Source organism: Thermobia domestica, chromosome 6, assembly GCF_964235325.1.
Source record: "Thermobia domestica chromosome 6, izTheDome1.hap1.1, whole genome shotgun sequence".
In the NCBI taxonomy this organism is placed as follows: domain Eukaryota; kingdom Metazoa; phylum Arthropoda; class Insecta; order Zygentoma; family Lepismatidae; genus Thermobia; species Thermobia domestica.
This window is the reverse complement of record NC_137459.1, coordinates 29,551,823-29,572,457: the sequence shown is the minus strand read 5'-3', so window position 1 is coordinate 29,572,457 and position 20,635 is coordinate 29,551,823. Positions and strand designations below refer to the sequence as shown.

The 20,635-nt window shown below is 35.5% G+C and overlaps 1 protein-coding gene across 1 annotated transcript in view; it reads left to right on the top strand.

Moving 5' to 3' along the window:
* LOC145687915 (protein ECT2-like) overlaps positions 1-20,635 on the top strand; it is a 47,373-nt gene that overhangs the window by 20,394 nt on the left and 6,344 nt on the right. Inside the window, exons 5-8 of the mRNA XM_081761472.1 lie at positions 962-1,168; positions 9,816-9,956; positions 11,958-12,161; positions 14,510-14,595. Coding sequence (XP_081617598.1) covers positions 962-1,168; positions 9,816-9,956; positions 11,958-12,161; positions 14,510-14,595 — 638 coding nt within the window. The remainder of the gene's footprint in view (positions 1-961; positions 1,169-9,815; positions 9,957-11,957; positions 12,162-14,509; positions 14,596-20,635) is intronic.

Below are 20,635 nucleotides of genomic sequence, written 5' to 3'. Positions count from 1 at the left end.
CTTCACTGAAATAACCTTATAACCTTGCATATTGTTTCCTTTTAAGTAAACAAAACTAAACAGGGATATTTTATAGATTATTTAATAATTACGGACATACATAAAAGACATTAATAGAGCAAATAACAAAAATAAATAAATTAAACGTGTAATTTGCAACCAAACTGTACGTGATGGCATTTTTTCATTATTTTTTCTGTAATCAGCGCAAAAAATACAAAAAATCACTGAGCTCCTTCGTGGCTAAGCGGTTACCGTACGCGCCTTTGGCGTGGGAGGCCCGGGTTCGATTCCCGCCGGGAGCACATGTGGTTCGGATTCCACGTTAATCAGTAGGTCCACGTCTCATATAGCCTCGTTGCTGAACGGGACGTTAAAATCAACTCAACTTCACTCAACAAGAAATCACTATATTTAAGACAGTTTTTCCATCGCAGACCTGTGTACTTTACCTAGGCATAAAACAATTAGTTTTAGCATGTTTCTGGCATTTGCTTTTATAAAAGAATTACGTATAAATTTTACTTTTAAGTAAATAATGTCCAGGCAATATATTGTGGGAACAGTATGGAACAGAACTTTCCAACTTAGGTGTTACGTGGTAGCGTCAAGGGTGTCGCAAAATTGTTGTTATGGATTTAGAATATGAAATGAATGAAGAACTTGTAATAAAATGGTAATAAATTTCGTTAGTGCATTAATTGCATGATCGAGATGTTGATTTTTACAATTTTGTGCGAGTAACCTTCAATCATAGCATTAGGTGTTTCTCTTCTTAATTCTGTAAGAACATGAAAGTGATACAATACATTGACGAATAAAACAGTTTAGGGGGTCGGGTAAAATTATATGTATAAATAGGGTGTCGCCATTACGAAAAGATTGGAAAGCACTGATATAGAAATTATGATGTTGATCCATTCTAGAAGATTTGGACTCATAATGTATTATTTGTTAACAGGAAAGACTTGTACGGCGAGTTCATAACATGGGAGGCAGTGTTCGTAAAGAGATAGATCATGAAGTGACTCACTTAATAGCAGCTTGTCCTGGGGGAGAGAAATACCGCTATGCTGTTACATTTGGAATACCAGTGATATCTGAAGATTGGGTGCACCAGTGTTGGGAAGAAAGATTTGAACCTGGTTTTGACGCTAAACAAGTGGCGGTAAGTTTATTTTACTGATCTCATTTCACTATTTTGTTCTCAAGATTTATATTCTGTATTATTTAATCTTGCGGATTTTCTATTGGTAGCGATTTCTCAACGTTTTGTGATTAAAATTTTGTAAGTTAACGTGATCAACAGTTTCTATCACGTAGAGATAGATGGTCCAACACAAATGGAAATTTAAAATTTTACTTAACATTGGATAAGATTTTATATATTCTCAACTCGACATCGTGTCGTGCCTAAACTTGGGATGTAGTTGCGTTATGACACGTGTAAGTTACTTCCGTCTACTATCTGAAATAGACGGGAATTACAGAATTTGATACGTTATTGTGAGAGGGTGTTAGTTAAATGAGAACATAAACACATACTATTAAAATCATGTATTTTCAAGTTTCGGTTTATTATGTGTAATGTAGTGTATGCGTGAATTAGTTTGTGAATAACTATCAGATCACACTAATAGACCTTTTTGGCAATTTCCTCGTTTGAGAGCAACAGAGATGAAACACCACATACCTGCTGACCTTTATATGAGATCTGATTATATTGGATTGTCTTCCATCTGGGATGCTAGTTCGATTCTGGACTCCGTGACTCCGCTGAGCTAACAGTGAAAAGAACTTCCACTGATTCTGGACGTCTTGGAACTGCTCATGGACTCCGAGCAACTGCTATTCAACTGATCCTATTCGACCGATCCACTGCACTGATCAACTGCTTCCAACTGATCCTTCTCCCTGCAACTGATCCCAATTCTTTTCAACATAACCTTTTTATTTCGTCGTCCAGACAACGATGTTGTGTTCTCATCTCTTTCTTCATTTTCGTGTTGTTTCATCTCTTTGCTGAAACCATTGGTTTCTCCATTGTCTCTCAATGAATTAAATTTCCAAATAGTCTACGTCTGCGATTTCAATAGTTTTGATAAACTCCTAAAATATGTTCGTGTTAACAAAATTTTACAAAAATTTTACAATTAAGATTTTCTCAATGTTTGTTGTTACAATGACGACACGTGCAGACTCGTGTCTATATCATTACTTCACATATGTAAACAAAAGCAAAACATAAACATAATGAAATCCTCTTTAGAAATTATTTTGTTTGCAGCATTTCTTAATTTTGAAATCCAACGCCAATTCAAAAGATAGTTTGTTTTTAATATTAACTTCTGATATTTTTAGTAAAAATGAATTTGAAAATAATATATAAAATCTACGTTCATTGACAATATATATATATCGGGCGTTCTAAAAACGGCGCCCACGAGCTACAGAGCTCTACACGTCAGTTTTCTGAGTGAACTCTGGTAGCTAGTTATAGAGTTGCCACCTACTGGTAGAAATTAAATATTTATAGAGAAATTTCAATTTCAGTTTATTAAAGACCGAGTTACGGCTTGCGCCTTATCTCCCACTTGGTCTATTACATAATTACATTGTCAACATTAACAAATAAAAATAAAATACAAAAGACCAAAAAAAAAAAATTAATAAATAACCGAGTATGGCAAGAAGATTGAAAAGAAAACACAAAAGTACAAAATTTAAAAAATAATAATAATAAGAGTAGTGACCATGTGTTAGATAAAACACGCACCGAAATAAGTATTGATTTAGTCGTGCTGGTAAGCCTGAGACAAGAAGTAATTTTTTAGTTGAAATTTAAACGTGGCCATCGAGGATGACTTTCGAGTATCTTCTGGAAAGTTATTCCACAGTTTTACGTCTGTGACTGTGAATGAATTTGACACAGTACTAGTTTTATGCCTCCGCAGAGAAAGTAGTGACATTTCGTTACTCCTGGTGTTGCGTTGATGAGATTTGTACTGATCTTGAAAACGCGACCTTAGGTACTCTAGCTTTTTACTTCCAATTCAACTTTTCAAAGTAGCAATGCAATTAAAAATGTTTAATGTGTAAGCTTGTTAAAATTATGTGCATATTCAATAGTTCTGGTCGCTTTTCAATAATATCTAAAAAGACAACATATGGATATCAGAACTTCAATTGAATCTGAGTTTCTTCGAACAGGAGCATTTTTCTCGTCTGTTAATGAGAAATCACTGACCGTAGATTCCAGTTAGATTTCAGTAGGGGGAATAAATTTAACAGAATGTTCTTACCTTAAACGTCGATCCACTGAAAATGTTAAGACAACTCCTAGATTCTCCATCTTTTCATAAGGGCAATTAAGAAGTGTTGATCTGCATGTCGATCCGAAATTTATCAGTATTTAAACATAGTTTCTGAAAGAATATCTTTCTTATATTGGTATCTTGTATATTCATTAATTATATAATGTTATAATCGATTTTTTTTATTTACACGTTCTCTTAGTGATATTATAACGCAAGATTTGCAGATGGTAGAATGTTTAAAGAAAAAACTAAAAAAAAGGGGGGGGGAAATGATACTGCATACTCACAGGTTATGTGGAAAGCGCTCCCGTAAATGAAAAAAGTAATTTATATTTAGGAAGATCAAAATATAACTTCCAATACCGTAATTACGATTCTATATCATGTAAACTTATTATTTTAAACAAGCATAATACCCGTTCTTCGGACGGGGAGAATAATTTTCATTTTGGACAAAAAGGGCTTAATAGATTTAAACTGCATCGGAAGTGTCACTGTTCGTCTCAGCGACCTCGAAAACTATGGATTCGACATTAATATCGGTTATTTTTGATCATTTTTATATCATATATCTCCCCCTCCTCCAAGTTCCGGAGCTAAATTTGGAATTAACTGGCATCAGAAGAGTCACTGTTCATTTGAGCGACCCAAACAACTACGGATTTGACACTAACATCGGTAACCGTCTCCTTTAGCCTAACCGGCATAACCATGGGACGTAAAACTCAGATTTCATTTTTTTTACTAATATCGGTAATTTTCGATCATTTTTATATATCTCCCCCTCCCTAAGTTGCACCGTCAAAGTGAAATGACAAAAACTGTCTCAGGCCCCGACCTCATCAATGTTGAAAATTTGATCGAGATCGGTTGTGTGGTTCCGGAATTATTGGGTCACAAACGTTATAACTTCCATTTTTATTTATATTAGCTGAACCTGCGCTGTCTACTCAGCGCATCATTGTGTTATAACCATGAATCTCCTCCCCACTGTGCATCTCTCCTTACTCACTCAAGTAAAGGATAGGAGAATCACAAAAGAAGTGAATTTCTATTTATAGATGTTGGAGTTAGTTTTAGCAAATTTGCAAAAGTAACTCGATATCAAGTTGATTTTTTCTAATAAATCCATATCCGTCAGAGTACGCCTCATTGCGTTTCTTCAGGCCTTTGAAATTTCCAGCACACAATAGGTTTTGCTATTCATATTTAAGCAAAGCGCCTGCGATGTCCGTCAACCCGCCATACACAACTTCTCTACTGGTTGCCTAACACCGTAGTTTCGGCCTGCAACAATGTTAATCTTATGGGCTCAAAACGCCCCCTAAAATGTTGAATAGAACAATAACGATACGGTTTTTTGAAAATTTAAATGAGAACTGGACAATCTATACAAAAATTGGAATCGACCAGTGAAAACTGCTTGTTTCTGGCACTTGTGGTTTTCGAGATCTCATTGTCGAAAGGATTGGCGACAAACATATAAACTAGCATTTTAATATATAGACTAGCTGAACCTGCGCTCTCTACACAGCGTATCATTTGCATATGAGCATAAATGTCCTTCTCATTCCTCACAACATCTGTACATGTTCTTTTACAGACACACATGAAAGAAGTCTTGAAAAAATATTGGCAAGGCATATCATAAAGGGGAGATTTTATCGATTTTTTTTTTCAATATCGCACCGTTTGCAAGATTTGAGCCTACATCCGCTTGGAGTTTCTAATTCATGAATGACAAGTGTTTTCTTTTTTCTTGCATGCAGTATGTAATAAACAAATACATTAGATACACAATTAATTATAATGGCAGTTATATATAGTGTTCATTGGGCAAAATACTCCAAAAATAAAGGTTCATCTTAGAGTGGAGAAATGGTTATCCTTCCTTTTTCATTATTATTTGGCCATGAAATAAACGTCTGAGATATGCAACCCCTATATACAACATTGTGGTGGTGGAATGTATAACGCGTAGGATATGATACGTTAGTTTTTTTTTTTAATTTCAGCCTTTCCAGTGTACCCTAAAAAATGTAATAAAGAAATAATGGCCATGTTTTTTTCAATATTCAAGTAGAACTGGACAATCTTCGCAAAATTTGCAATCGATCAGTGAAAACGTCATCTTTCTAGAGCCTGTAGTTTCCGAGATCTCATTGTCGAGAGGATTGACCACAAACATATAAACGTCCACATATCATAAACTTTATGAAAAAGATCTAGTTAACTAATTTATTTAAGGTACACATAGTTAAAATGTTTGTCTCTATTAAACGTGAAATCACACATAACCGTAAATGAAAGATTTGAAAGCCAAAGTTATATGTTAGAGCTCAGGCGCTTTTAATTGCTATTGTAGCATTTTAATAGATAGACTAGCTGAACCTGCGCTCTCTACACAGCGCCTCATTCATATATGAGCATGAATCTCCTTGTTATTCCTCACATCTGTACATGTAATTTTACAGACACACAGAGGTGGCGTTAGGTACGTGCGGGGCCAGAATACTGGTAAAAATCGCCGAGCGCTGACACGCTACTTCTAAAGCCGATAACGCAATAAGCAACTTCCCAGATGCTTGACTTTAATTCCTATATGTGTGTGTGTGTGTGTGTGTGTGTGTGTGCAATGTGCTTTCGTATCTTCTTCTTGGATGAAACATGCTCAGAACGCGGGGCCGCTCTAAACGCGGGGCCTGGGGCGGTTGACCCATTTGCCACCTCCAAACTCCGGTTCTGCAGACACAAGTGAAAGACGTCTTGATAAAAGAAAAAATCGGCAAGAGATTCCGTAAAGGGGAGCTTTTTTTAAAATACTTTTTTAATATCTCGCACAGTTTGCAAGATTTGAGATTATTTCCTGTTGGAGTTTTTAATTCATGTATGATCAGTGTTTTCTTTCTTCTTGCATGCAGTATGTAATACGTAAAACACATTACAGACACTATTAATTATAATGTCAGTGATATATATATATGGTGTTCATTGGGCAAACAATAAAAATTCAACCTAGATTGTAGAAATGGTTATCCTTCGTTTTTCATTATAATTTGGCCATGACACAAACGCCTGAGAGATATACAACCTCTGTATACAAATATGTGGTGCTGGAATGTATAGTGTGTAGGATATGATACGTTAGTTTTTTTTTTAATTTCAACGCTTCCAGTGTACCGGTAAAAATGTAATAAAGAAATAGTGGCAATGTTTTTCAACTATTCAATTAGGACTGGACAATCTACGCAAAATTTGCAATCAATCAGTGAAAACGTCATCTTTCTAGAGCCTGTAGTTTCCGAGATCTCATTGTCGAAAGGATTGACCACAAAAATATAAACGTCCACAAACGTATAGTTTAAAAGAACTCCAAAGATGGCAGCACAATTCATTTGTGTTGATTTTGGAGAAGATTTATTAAAATACAGAGGCTTTGAACAATAATTTAAAAAATCAACTTTATTGAAAAAGATCTATGTAAATAATTTATTTAAAGTACACATATTGTAAAATATTTGTCTTTGTTAAACGTGAAATCAAAAATAACCGTAAATCAAAGATGTGAAGTCAAAAGTTAGAGATCGGAGCTCATGTGTTTTTATTACTATTGTAGAATTTTAATAGTATCAATCTTGAAAATTTGAGACACTTGAGACTGATAAGTTAGAGTGAGAATTGCTTTTGCTATACGTATGAATTTCACAAATATGATCAAAACTGTCTTCAGTATTTTAGACTAACAATGTACTATTCAGGAATAACCTCTTCAAAGAGTTAATTTTTATAGCAGGAGGAATAATCCAAAGCAGCTTTAATCGACGAAGATAGAAAGTTATATGTATTTTAGCTAAGATTATATACACGTAATATTTAATTGTATGGTAAACTAGTAATCTTCCAAATTTATTACCGTTGAGACATCCAAAGTACATTGTATGTAAAGAAATGTAAATAGTCATGTATGAATTTCTTAATTATATACATGTATACATGCTTGTTTATCTCTCTCTCTCTTTCTCTCTCTCTCTCTCTCTCTCTCTCTCTATATATATATATATATATATATATATATATATATATATATATAAATAAGTTGTGTGTGTGTGTGTGTGTCTGCCAATTTCTTGTCCCAACAGAGAAAACAGCTATGAAATTCTTATTTTGAGTCGCTGCCTTCGAAACCAAACTTGACGGTACATTTATTTTTTAAAGGCAGTAATATATATATATATATATATATATATATATATATATATATATATATATATATATATATATATATTGAATTTGTAATCTCTTAGATTTGATTGGTGTGTAACATTTTCGTTCTTAATGGCCTCTGGTGGTCTCATACATTAACTAAGAAAGTGTATAAACTGAAGATGTCAATTGGACGTAGAGGCATAGAGATGTGAGAGGAAAAGTACCGTGTGTATCGATTATGAAAAATAGTATACATTCGTGGTATCAGGCCAGTAACTCAGGTTATATTGTACATAAGGTGTTGAAAAACAGAACATGCTTTAAGGTATTTAGTTTACCAAAACTCCTTTATATGTTTGCCCTATCCGACCGTCCGAGAAACAAAACAAAAAATAAGTAAATAAAATAAAACTCAAGGACTACTTGATCACCAAATTTGGTCAAGCTAGGAAACGAGTTAGTTTTTGGAACCCATATTCAAAACGGAAATGGTAGAAATTAACCACTTTCGGTTTTTAACGTTGATCGCTACAGAGCAAAAACGATAATGGATAGAGAAGAGTGGTTTTCTGCAATCGATTAACCTTCCCGAGGATAGATTAAGTCTCCATCTTTAACTCTCTATTAAAATCGAAAGTGGTAGAAATCCACTAAAATTCTGGTTTCGATATTGTACATACAGTAAAAATGAAAACTGCGAGAAATGGTTCGGTTTCTTGGAATCACTTTAGCGTTTCAAAAAGAGATACTACCTTATCTCTTAACCCTCTATTCAAACCGGAAGTGACACAAATCAACTACTTCTGGTTTTAACGTTGATTGCCATGGAATAAAATTCGTAATAAATAACGAGAAGCGGTTTCCTGTAATCACTGAAATGAAATGTAATATTTCAGTTTAACACGTCCCACAAATATGTCCTTTAAGCTAAGGGACCCGATGATTAAGGCAAGTGAATGATGATGGAAGAATTAGTGGAATGAGAAAGTGAGAGGAAACGGAAGTATCTCGAGAAAACCCACGGACATCATGTTGTCCACCACAAATTTACTCGGCTGGGTATCGAACCACGGACCCCACGCATCAGAGCTAAGCACACTACCACTTAGCCACCGTGCCGCCTCTGTAATCAGTTATGCGTTACAAAGATATATTCAATTCCCAATCTAATCTCTACTAAAATCAGAAGTAGGAGAAAGCAAACACTAAGTGTTCAAGTTAATCAAAATACAGTTAAAACGGTAACAGGTTGCGAGAAGCGGTTTTCTGGAATTGATTAAGCGTCCATAGAATATGTTCCATTTCCATTCTAATCTCTCTATTAAAATCAGGAGTGGTAGAATGCAACCACTTCCGGACCCCACGCACCAGACGTAAGCGCTCTTGCGCCACCGCGCCCCCTATAAGAAGAACTTAGAACTGCCTGAAGTTGTCATCGGGATCTTATGAAGTTAACAGTATCTTTGAATCTTTGAAAACCATACCCTTGGCACAGATTTTCCTGATGCAAAATCGGATAGGATGTGACCTGATAGTTTCCAGTGGAGTTACGTTCGGAAATGTGGGATGAGACTGTCACAAAATATTTTCAGCTATCCCACCTGTTGATTGTCTCCTCAGGGAAGGTCCAATCAGACTATGATCGGAAACATTTGTCTCGAGACTTCGAACAAGTAACATTTTTTTCGTTGAATATTTTTGGATTTTCGTGCCTTAAAAAACTAACATTTTTGTCTGTTCACGATGCTATCAAGGTGAAAGTAGACCACATCAAAAAACCATATGTTATTTTCAGCTCCATCTTTTCACGAATGTCAGTCGTTCTTCTTTGTGTCTGTCCGTGATGTTTTCTAGAGACCGAACAATGGCAGGCCGAGAATATAAACTCGGCCGAGGCCATAACTCTTCTTTATGAACTTTTCGTACAGTTAGTGTTCTGTTTTATCAGACGGAACTCACTTTGTTTTGAAATGAACATGAAACGGTCTTTGCGTCTGCACAACACGTTTGTTTCATGAATAAATAGTCCTGCGAGCACTCTTGAATAAGAAAGTGTACCTCGATCCGCCATTTTTTTTGTTTCGCTGGCCCTCTAGCGGAACTGCTTCAACCTGGAACATAAAAGAAAACATATATATTTACACCACACAGAAAAACTTCTACATATAGAACTGTGAAAGTTAAGCAACAAACTCCAGATCATTTCTTACCACCCTGTGAATTGTTATACCTACTATTTTTTATTTTATTTTATTTATTTATTCGTATCAGAATTGATCCTTTATATTTTAGATGGAGTATAAATTAAAAACGTTTGCTTCGTGTCGTATCAGTTTCTGTGGGTTTACTGATGTGCAAATATTGAAGATGGTTAACATAGTTGAGGAGAACGGAGGTGTTGCAGTTGGAGTGAATTCTAAATGTTCCCACCTGGTACGTAGTTCTTAATTCAATTACTACTACTTTGTAAGGTTACTTCCCATAAAATGTATAATATAGATTTAGTTATTTGTTTGTGTTTATAGGCATGCCAGATTTGTCATCTTTTAACGTATTAGAGACAAAAAAAAAAAAAATCTAACGATCATGGCACCAGGAAAAAGAGTCCCTTGGATAAAATTTCTAATTTTGCTTTCTTACATATACTAAGTTAGGACACTGAATCCAATTGAACTATTTTTAAATATAGACGTTTATTGTGTGCCTAGAAAAGTGATCTCAAATTTGGGATATAAGCAAATATAAATATTCGAACTTTGAAGTATTTTTTCTCGTGACGTCATGGACGGACATGTTTGAGAATAGTTGTATTGGATTCAGAATTTTCAAAAATGAAAATGAAATCTTTAAGTTTTACGTCCCACGGTTATGCCGGTTAGGCTAAAGGAGACGGTGATAATGAGAGATGAGGGAAATGGTGGAATGAAGAAAGTGGGAGGAAACGGGAGAACCCCGAGAAAACCCACGAGCACGGTGTTTGTCCACCACAAAGTTCACTTGGCGGGGGCTGGGATCGAACCCGGGACCCCAAGCACCAGAGGTAAACGCTCTACCACTGAGCCACCGCGCCCCCCCTCAGAATTTTCAAATTAGTATGAAAAACACAGTTAAAAATTGATATCCAAGCGTGTTTACTTTTTACTTTTGACATGATCGTTAGTTTTGTAGATTTATAATTTTTATGGTGCTCGAACGTAGTCGATTAATTAGTCCACATAGTTTGTGAGAACAAGATCCTAAGACGAATATTCGAACCCATGAGGAATGGGAATGGCGGAAACTTCATAACGAGGAACTGCATCATTCCTACCGTTTACGAGACATTGGTAGGGTCATCAAGTTTAGGAGGCAGGAACGCTTTCAAAGTTTTAACTGGGAGGACAATGTTAAGATGGATCTCGTAGAAATGGGAATACAAAGTAGAAACTGGATCCAGTTGACTATGGATAGAAGTGGATGGAGAACTTTTGTGAACGCGGCATTGAACATCCGGGTATCATAGACCATAAAGTGACTGAGTTGATGAGTTAATTAGTGTGCATAGTCCCGGATTCCATTCCTGATGAGGGTTGCAGAATTTCCAGTATTGTCCCACTATCATGAGGCAGTTGGAGAGTTACTTGAATTAACAGGCCTAATCACTGCGAAATTAAAATATCGTCTTCACAAGTCACCTAGTAGCTTTCCGTTTGCAGCCATTTGTAAACGCGAAAATAAATGCCGATTTTCTAAATGGCTGGAAATCGAAAGCAGATAAGTGAGTCGTGATAACGGTACCTCATGTAAATTAATATTGTCTAAGGAGCTCTTGTTCCAGTCTTTGATTATCTTTCATTTACTTGAAGGTATCACATAATTATTATAAAATTAGTAGTGCTTTAATTTCGCCGTGATAGAGCCTCTTAAGAGAGAACAAACTCTAGTCCAGAAAGCCGGAACAATGCCAAAAGAAGCCTATATGCTGAGCAATTGACCATAACCTTTCATGAGTTCTAACACCATGTGGTTTAGTTTAGGATACCGCCTATTGGGGTTTTAATGAGGAAGGTATTGTTTCTGTTCCCTCAAATAACGTAAATTTACTGATGAACGAATGTACAAAATTTCAATTTTGTCAAAAATCAACAATTTTGTTCATTACTATGTGAGTAATAATCCAATATTTCATTATACTTTTTCTGAGGGGAGGGGGTATTCGAGAATGTAGTTTATTAATGAGGGATAAGGTTTCGTTCCGAGTTGAGTCAGACTTGAGCAAGATCGTTGTAGACCCATACCATTTAATTCTATATATGTAGGTATTAAATAATTTGAGTGTAGTGACCATGACTATGATTTGATTTTTTAAGATTAGTCGTATTTCATTTCTTAGAATAATTATAGAAGTTTAAAGTTAGTTGAGTAAAGGCCTTTTTTGTTTTATCTTAATTTCAGGTTGTAGATGAAAAGGTATTTCCTAAAATACCCGGCAGAGCAGTTTTTCAGAATATGGCACAGCACATAGTCACAGAAAAATGGTTCTGGAAATCTTTAATGTTTGAATCGCTTGTGTTTGAAGAATTCTATGTGCCAGATGGTGTTGTAATCAGTACAAATGATTGGTACACAGGAAAGTTTCCAGGAAGTGTAGAGAAACCAGTGAGTATCGAAAGATCTGAAGGTGTAAGTTTCGTCCAAATAAAATCGTTCTAAATTTAAAGCTCGGAAAAGTAATTGTACGCAAATAAGAAGCTATAGTGCAGCAAAAGAATCTGATTTTACAATGGCAGTAAGTGCATTATTCTTGTCGCTTTTCTCGTTAATAAATTTTAAAAAAAGTTTAGGTTCTGCAATTAGTTGTTCCACATCACGAATCTTTCCAAAGAATCTTCCGAGATGGCGGTGTAGTGTTTGTAAAATTATCCCCAAACAATTGAACATCACCACTGTTAAGTATAGTCATGTTTCCACCACATTTGCAGTACAAAAACAGTTCTACGGATAATTTTGTATTCATTGCTTGTCAACTAACTACCATTAAAAGCAGCAGGATTTACATAAACGACTACTTCACCTCACATGAGAGCCTCATCACTAATGGTGTGAACTGAATCACGGGAACTGCTGCTCTAATTAACTAGCTGCTTTGTTAGTCAAATCAGAGTCTAATTACTGCTAGTACTCATTGATTTATGGACTACATGGTATATATCGTACGCGACCGATAAAACTTATCCCATCTTGAACCAACTTGGTGTGTGGTAAACATTAACGAGTTTAGGTGGCGTATGAAATATTATGGTCCGAAGATCTTTGGTTCCTTAGTTACTGTCCATCAAAGTTTGGTTTTGTATTTGCTGTAAGGATTTAACATGCGCTATCAACGAAAGTCATACTATCTTGATCAAACTTGACATGGCGCTAGAATTTGACAAGCTTAATATGCATACAAAGTACAAAGGGATGAATCTTATAAAAGTGTCCAAATTTGAACTTGAAGTTACGGCGCCACTATTTCTTTGCCTTGATGTGATTTCGATATGTCTTGACTATAGCCCTGCACCGCAGTTTTAGTTGTGGAAGACTTTTATGAAGCGCACAAGCGGAAATATTCTGCCGTTCCTCTTTACAAATTTTTCATATGTCCCGGAGAGTGGTGACACGATGCGAGGAAAGTACTGTTTTCAGGAGACCAAACTCTCAGAAATCCAACTCTGGTGAGTTCATCACTATGTTTTCAAATGGAATAGCGTTGATACAGATCGTTGCCTTCATTCATTGTAGCAGTCCGTCGATAGAATGAAAAGTATTTAATGAACCCTTGTCTTAATACAAGCACTTAGTTTGTGGTATTTCCATACAAACGAGCCAGGTCTTCGGTATAAATATGTCAGTACGTGTTGCTGATAGTATTCAGAGTTAATGTTACAGTTTGTTAGATACCTGACGATTAATAAATGGTCTATTGTAGTAGTATCCCACGACGACCATAAATCCTTTCGAAGAAATGACAAATTCTGAAAGGGATTTTACGCCTGCCTCTTATTGGATGAACCAATAGCTGGAAACTCCCAGTTTGTATATCACTTAATTATGTTCTTTGTATTAATCGATCTTATAGCGCATGCATTTTTGTCATACTGTTTTTGAATTCTATACAGAAAAATAGTCGTAGAAAAGTGGCACGATATATTCTTCCCAAAATTTAATCACTTCGGGAGCTCTGATGCACACACCACGTATTTACAATAGTGATACAGTACTACAGGGTGGTAGGTGTGTGTTGATCTTAAAGAAAAAAAAAAATGCGATCAATATTGTCTCCAAAGGTGGAGATTGAACACATATACGCGATTCAACCTCTAGTGTGAAACGCCGGCCATTTGGTTCCTGAGTTATTGGCTACTAAAGTTGTGGTTTAGGCTTAGTGGAATGAAGAAATTTCACTGAAACGCAATTGTTGAAACTTCGAGCTTGACGAAATTCAACATAGTTGTAGACCTTGACCTCCTTAGTACGCATGTGAAACCTTTAATTTTGACAGCCATGCAACGAATCAGTTAGGATAGAGAACATACACATTTTTTTTTTTCAAACGATACAAAGGTATATTGTATTGAAGTTAACTTCCAATTCGTCGTGACCATCGTGACAAAGATTGTGTTGTCCATTGAACTGACAAAAATTACCAACACGAATATAAAAGATGAATTAGCAAGCAATTAAACAGAAGTGCAATGCTTATGATACGACATACTCAGCAAGACCCAAACTCTAATATCGCCAGTTTAAACCAGTTCATAAGTAATTCGAATTAAGATCAAGACTACAGAATGTATACCATGCACATCGAAAGAAAGAAAAAGAAACTATAACTTACTTGTATTGTCTTTTTATTTTTCTTTAGAGATCTATATGAATGAATTTATATAAATATTTTTCACCTGTTTATCTAACGTACATCTTCTATTGCACAAATCATACTGAATCCCTTATTTTACTTTCAGGAAGGGTTCCTACAGTTGAAAGATCGAGACGAAATGGGTTTAAACACAGCTGACTTAGGCAAAACATTATCAAGGAATTCAAGAAAGTAAGTAATTTGTTTGCAGAACACAATTAGTGATACTTGATCGAATAATAATAATAATAATAATAATTGGAGAGAATACATTTTAAAGGTAAGCTTGTAGTCCTGAATGCTTAACTAAGAAGAATAACGATGTAGAACAATGTTTGATTCAGCGATCTTCTGTATGTCCTATAAAAAAGATCACTTCTTTGCTGTTGTTGTTATTTGGATTTGTTTACAAGTAGAATGCGCAGGAGGCACTGTTAGGACAAATCAAACTGCAATACAATCTGCTAGTCAATAGTGTATATTTGTTATTATCTTATGTTATAAACTTCTTTATTACAGACTTTATTATTATTATTATTATTATTATTATTATTATTATTATTATTATTATTATTATTATTATTATTATTATTATCATCATCATCATCATCATCATCATCATCATCATCATCATCATCATCATCATCATCATCATCATCATCATCATCATCATCATCATCATCATCATCATCATCATCATCATCATCATCATCATCATCATCATCATCATCATCATCATCATCATCATCATCATCATCATCATCATCATCATCATCATCATCATCATCATCATCATCATCATCATCATCATCATCATCATCATCATCATCATCATCATCATCATCATCATCATCATCATCATCATCATCATCATCATCATCATCATCATCATCATCATCATCATCATCATCATCATCATCATCATCATCATCATCATCATCATCATCATCATCATCATCATCATCATCATCATCATCATCATCATCATCATCATCATCATCATCATCATCATCATCATCATCATCATCATCATCATCATCATCATCATCATCATCATCATTATTATTATTATTATTATTATTATTATTATTATTATTATTATTATTATTATTATTATTTTAGTTAGTTATTTTGGTGCTTTGCTGGTGAGTTTGTAGGAGCCGAAGCATGTTAGGGTGACAGGAACAAATGCTCTTGCGGCCAAGGTATAGATAGATACCTCTCAATGACCAGGCATCTTAGAGAGGGAAATAAAACCTAGAGGCTAGGGGTCCTAGGGAGTAATAAAGTGCTTGCAGAGAACAGGAGTCCTAAAAAAAAAAAAAACGTACTAGAGAGAGAAAGATAAAAAGCTTTGAGAGACTAGGCGTTTTAACAAGTGGTAAATTTACGTTACTTGCTCATAACTGACGACGTTTTTTTTTTTTTAAATAGTGTGTTTTCAGCCAACACATGATTGGGAGCATGTATAAAACCTTACAATATGCAGTACAGAAGTATATATAATTATTCCAGCAGAATAGAAACCGCAACTGCATCAAAGTAGGAAGAAACTACACAATTACTGACACATGCTGTAAAATACATTTTTTTCGAAAACAAAATCTTACGTTGCACTACTAACGTTCTTGCTATTTAGGATTTCATTTTCACTATATTTCGGTTATCAGTTACCATCTCGTGCATAAGGAATGTAGGCAGAGACTATCACTTTAATTCCATTAATATAAGTGTGCCTTTTCCTGTAAAAGACAGTCTCTAGTATTCCAGAAAACATTCTTTCTCAATTATATTCATCACTTGTAGATATTAAAATCCAATCACTGTCATGAACTCGTTTGCATCAATATCACTTACCCCTACAAAAAAACACTGAAAAGTTCCCTAGTTCTTGCGCCGGTTATTCTTTATGTATTAACACTATTCCAAACTACTACACATACACAACTGCTATAAAGAATTGTTTCAATATTACTGACACTGTCCTCTTTTTTTTCAATTCTACTTAAATTCAGTATCGCTATATGCTGTTGAACACTAATTAATGCTCCTTTTACTTTCCATTTCAGGAAAGGTTTTCTCAAATTAAAGTTTTCACTCTTTCTGTGTGAGTCAATGTTAGCAGATCAAATTTCAATGTGCTGGTTGCCTTGTAAAATGATCATCACAGTTACACAATTAACAAAAAATTGGCTACTTACCAATGAATCCTCCCTTGAAAAATTTAAAGATTTTGACGTTTCGGAACTCTGGTTCCTTCCTCAGTGGCAAGGTAAAAAGGATTAAAACGGAAAGGAGATAAAAGGAGTAAAACCAGGAATACATACCAGTATACCTACCTTTGATACCTACATACCTATACCTACCCAGTATACCTTGGGTACCTACCTTTGATGTATACTTCGGATCTGGCAATAGTGGCCTAACATAGACACCTCGTTGTTTTTTATTCAGTTCATTCTTTTTTTCAGTCTGCTCTGTTCATCTCAGGATTTTTTTAACGTTACTTTTATATAGTGGTATGTATTCCTGGTTTTACTCCTTTTATCTCCTTTCCGTTTTAATCCTTTTTACCTTGCCACTGAGGAAGGAACCAGCTGAACGTTCCGAAACGTCAAAATCTTTAAATTTTTCAAGGGAGGATTCATTGGTAAGTAGCCACTTTTTTTTGTTAATTTTGAATATCCCCCCATGTAATTATAATCACAGTTACAAGTTTGTGCAAATGTATAAGCTCAAAATGCTACTAACATCTCGCCAAAGCAAACATGTGAAAAACATTCTTTTACGGGCTTTCCGTTACTCCACAAGTAAAGTAGATTTAGACGATCATATACAGCAATTATTTTGTTTGTTTGTGTATTTTTTTTCAGTTTGTCTCTTTCAGCAGCGGGGCTATAATGAGACGTGGACCAACAGCTTAGCGTAGGATCCGATCCACAATGAGCTCCCGCCGAGAATCAAACCCGGGCTTCCCACGCCATAGGCGCGTACGCTAACTGCTTAACTGCGAGGGAACTCGGCAATTATTTTGTTTAAGAAGAACTGATTTGATATTTCACTTTCGAGAAATGGAAAAAAGCGTATTGAGATTACTACTATAGTCTTAACAACAATACTGGTAGAGCGCTCAGCTCTGGTGCGTGGGGTCCCTGGTTCGATCCCCGGCCAAGTAAGTTTGTGGTGGACAACACCGTGTCCGTGGGTTTTATCGGGATGCTTGTTTCCTCCCACTTTCTCATTCCACCAGTTCTTCATCATTCACTTGCCTTAATCATCTGCCTAAATGGCATAATTGTGGGACGTTAAACTGCAAGACTTCATTTCTAACTACAAAACTAAAGTAGAATATAAATGGAGTTTGCTATCCCTTTGGCCGATAATTTGAGAAAGAATGGAGATAATAAATAATAATTTTGGCATCAACTTCTCTGTGAAATCAGGGGAAAGTTGTCTGCATCAGGGATTTACGTAGCTCATTACATTTGTATCAAACACTACATAGGAATGAGAGCTCCTTCGTGGCTAAGCGGTTAGCGTACGCGCCTTTGGCGCGGGAGACCCGGGTTCGATTCTCGGCGGGAGCTCATGTGGTTCGGATTCCACGTTAATCAGTAGGTCCACGTCTTATATAGCCTCGCTGCTGAACGGGACGTTAAACTCAAAATCAACTCAACTACATAAGAATGACAAAAAGGTATATTAAGACCAGGAGTGGGGAACGTACAAGAGATGCAAAAGATGAGAACCCCCCCCCCCTTCCCTGACACACACACACTTTTGGTTTGTCTAGACACGTTACAAGAAACAGGTCATGGAATTTACCAGGTGAAAGTCTTACATTCATGCTCCAACAATATTGAAAGGATTGTTTTTGAATCATTTTTCACCAGAACTGAATTTAGATCGAGAGAACGTAGATCATCAAATGGACGACATTATATTGTGATAAATTAAAAACAAAAATTAAATTAAACATCTTTAATTCTTAACTTATACATTTGTACAAATTTGGAATTGTAATTATCAGTTTACAAGGCAACAAGCACATTGGAGTTTGATCTGTTAACATTAATCCACACAGACAGTTTGAAATCTTTAATTCGGGAAGACGTATCCTGAAATTAATTACTGCCTATACGATGTATCGACACATAATTTAAGTGGAATCCAAATAAAAAAGTGACAGTGTGATTAATATTAAAACAGTTCTTCATATCAGTGATATGTCTGTAAGTTTAGAAGAAGAGTATTAATACACAAAGAATAACCACAAGAACCAGTTGATTTTTCAGATTGTGTATCTTAGGGTAAGTGATATTGAACCTTTTATTACAACTTTCCTCGGAATCGAGATATAAGTTCAAAAAAGGGATTAGATTTAATACCTATGAATGGTGAATATAATTGCTAGTGTTTCTGGAACACTAGGGGTTGTCCTTTACAGAAAAAGGAACACTTACATGAATGGAAATAAGGTAATTGATAGTCTGCCTACATCCTATATGCACGGGATCATGGCCACAGAGATGACCGAAATATAGTGAAAATAAAATCCTAAATAGGGGCAACTTGAATGCAAGGTAATATTTTAAGAAACGATCTCCATTTTTGCTCCATAAAAATGCGTTTATCTCAAAAACTATGCATGGGAATTTATCCTGTAGCATGCCATTCTGTTCAGCACAGTGTGATCTATCGACTGATCTTTGGATGATATTGTTTCAACAAAAATTCAAGTTGAATAGTTAATAATTTTTGACTCTATTTCATTAATCATACTATGTACTGTCGTCTTGCTAGCGTCATAATGAACAGGATGATGATGGTATACGAGGGTAATTCGAAAAAAAAAACTCCGTTTGCGCATGTGCGAGAAATAGCCGGGAAGAGTGAGTTCGGCGTTGTGTGCAGTAGTTTAGTAGACAGTGAGCAGTAGAAGGAGGAGGTCGTGTTGCAGTTCAGTCGTCCGCTATAATAATTGAAAATGAACCCACCAATAGCAAAGTCCGCCAAATGTGAAGTGCGCGCGGTAATACGATTTCTGAGTGCGAAAAAACTTTCGGCAGCTGCGATTCCTCGAGAACTGTGTTGTGTTTACGGACCAAACATGGTGAGTGAAGGTGTTGTACATGAATAGTGTCGAATATTTAAAGATGGACGAACTGACATGCACGATACGGCAAGAACTGAGCGCCCATCTGGAGTCAGCAATGAACTCGGCTGCACCTCTTCAGGTCCTTGAAACAGTGGCTTCCGTCGCACCGCTTCGCTACAATGTGTTTCACAATGCTGCTAGTGGGTGGCTTCATTCCCAGGCGGGAGATTTTTTTTGCAGAAGGAATTTCAAACCTTGTAAAACACTATGACAAGTGCCTTAATTTGGACGGTGAATACGTTGAAAAGTAACGTAATGTTGTAGTTTTCTAATGTGTATAATGAAAGTTCTGAATCTGCGATTGTATGTCATTGATAACCAAACGGCGATTTTATTTTCGAATTGTTCTCGTACTTCAGTACAGTTTTACCTTAATAGCTGCTCTTGTTCTTAGATCATTTTGTTGAGATTAAAATATGTATCCATTGATATATGTGTCATCCTTGAACATTTTTTTTTCTTCAAACTAATAATATTGAAGAAAATAAAATGAATTTCAATCAATGGACATATTTCTAAATGTTTTGTTCATTTTGGAGTGTGTATATCTTATTCAACATATTTAGACGGTAAACTATCAAAGCGTGTCTCAAATCAAGTCAAATACGTTTCTTAATACGTGTGTTAATGAACTATCTTTAAATAATAACTTGCCAATCCATACCGTACATGATTGCGTCATACTAAGGATGCAAAAAGTGTGAGTTTTCCGTCGACTGCTGAAGTACAACGCCTCAGACAAAAACTCGACTTTGATTCGCATCCCACTTTACAAGTCTTGTCCTTCATAATGATGATGTCACATAAAGGAAAATGACCATCTCTTTGTCTACCATGAACATATCTCATTAACAAACATAGCGTGTTTTTTTTCAGCGTTTTTTTTTTTTTTTCTGATTATGTTCCATTATAAGCTATAGTCATCCCGATATAGTCCTACAAAGTACCATTGCTTAATATGTTGTACATTTCGTTGGTTCACGGGTTACTATAGTGTGAAGTGAAAATATGGCTGTCTTTAGCTGTTTTTATGGTGGTTTCGGGGAAAGACTATAAAAGAATTTACCTCTTTCT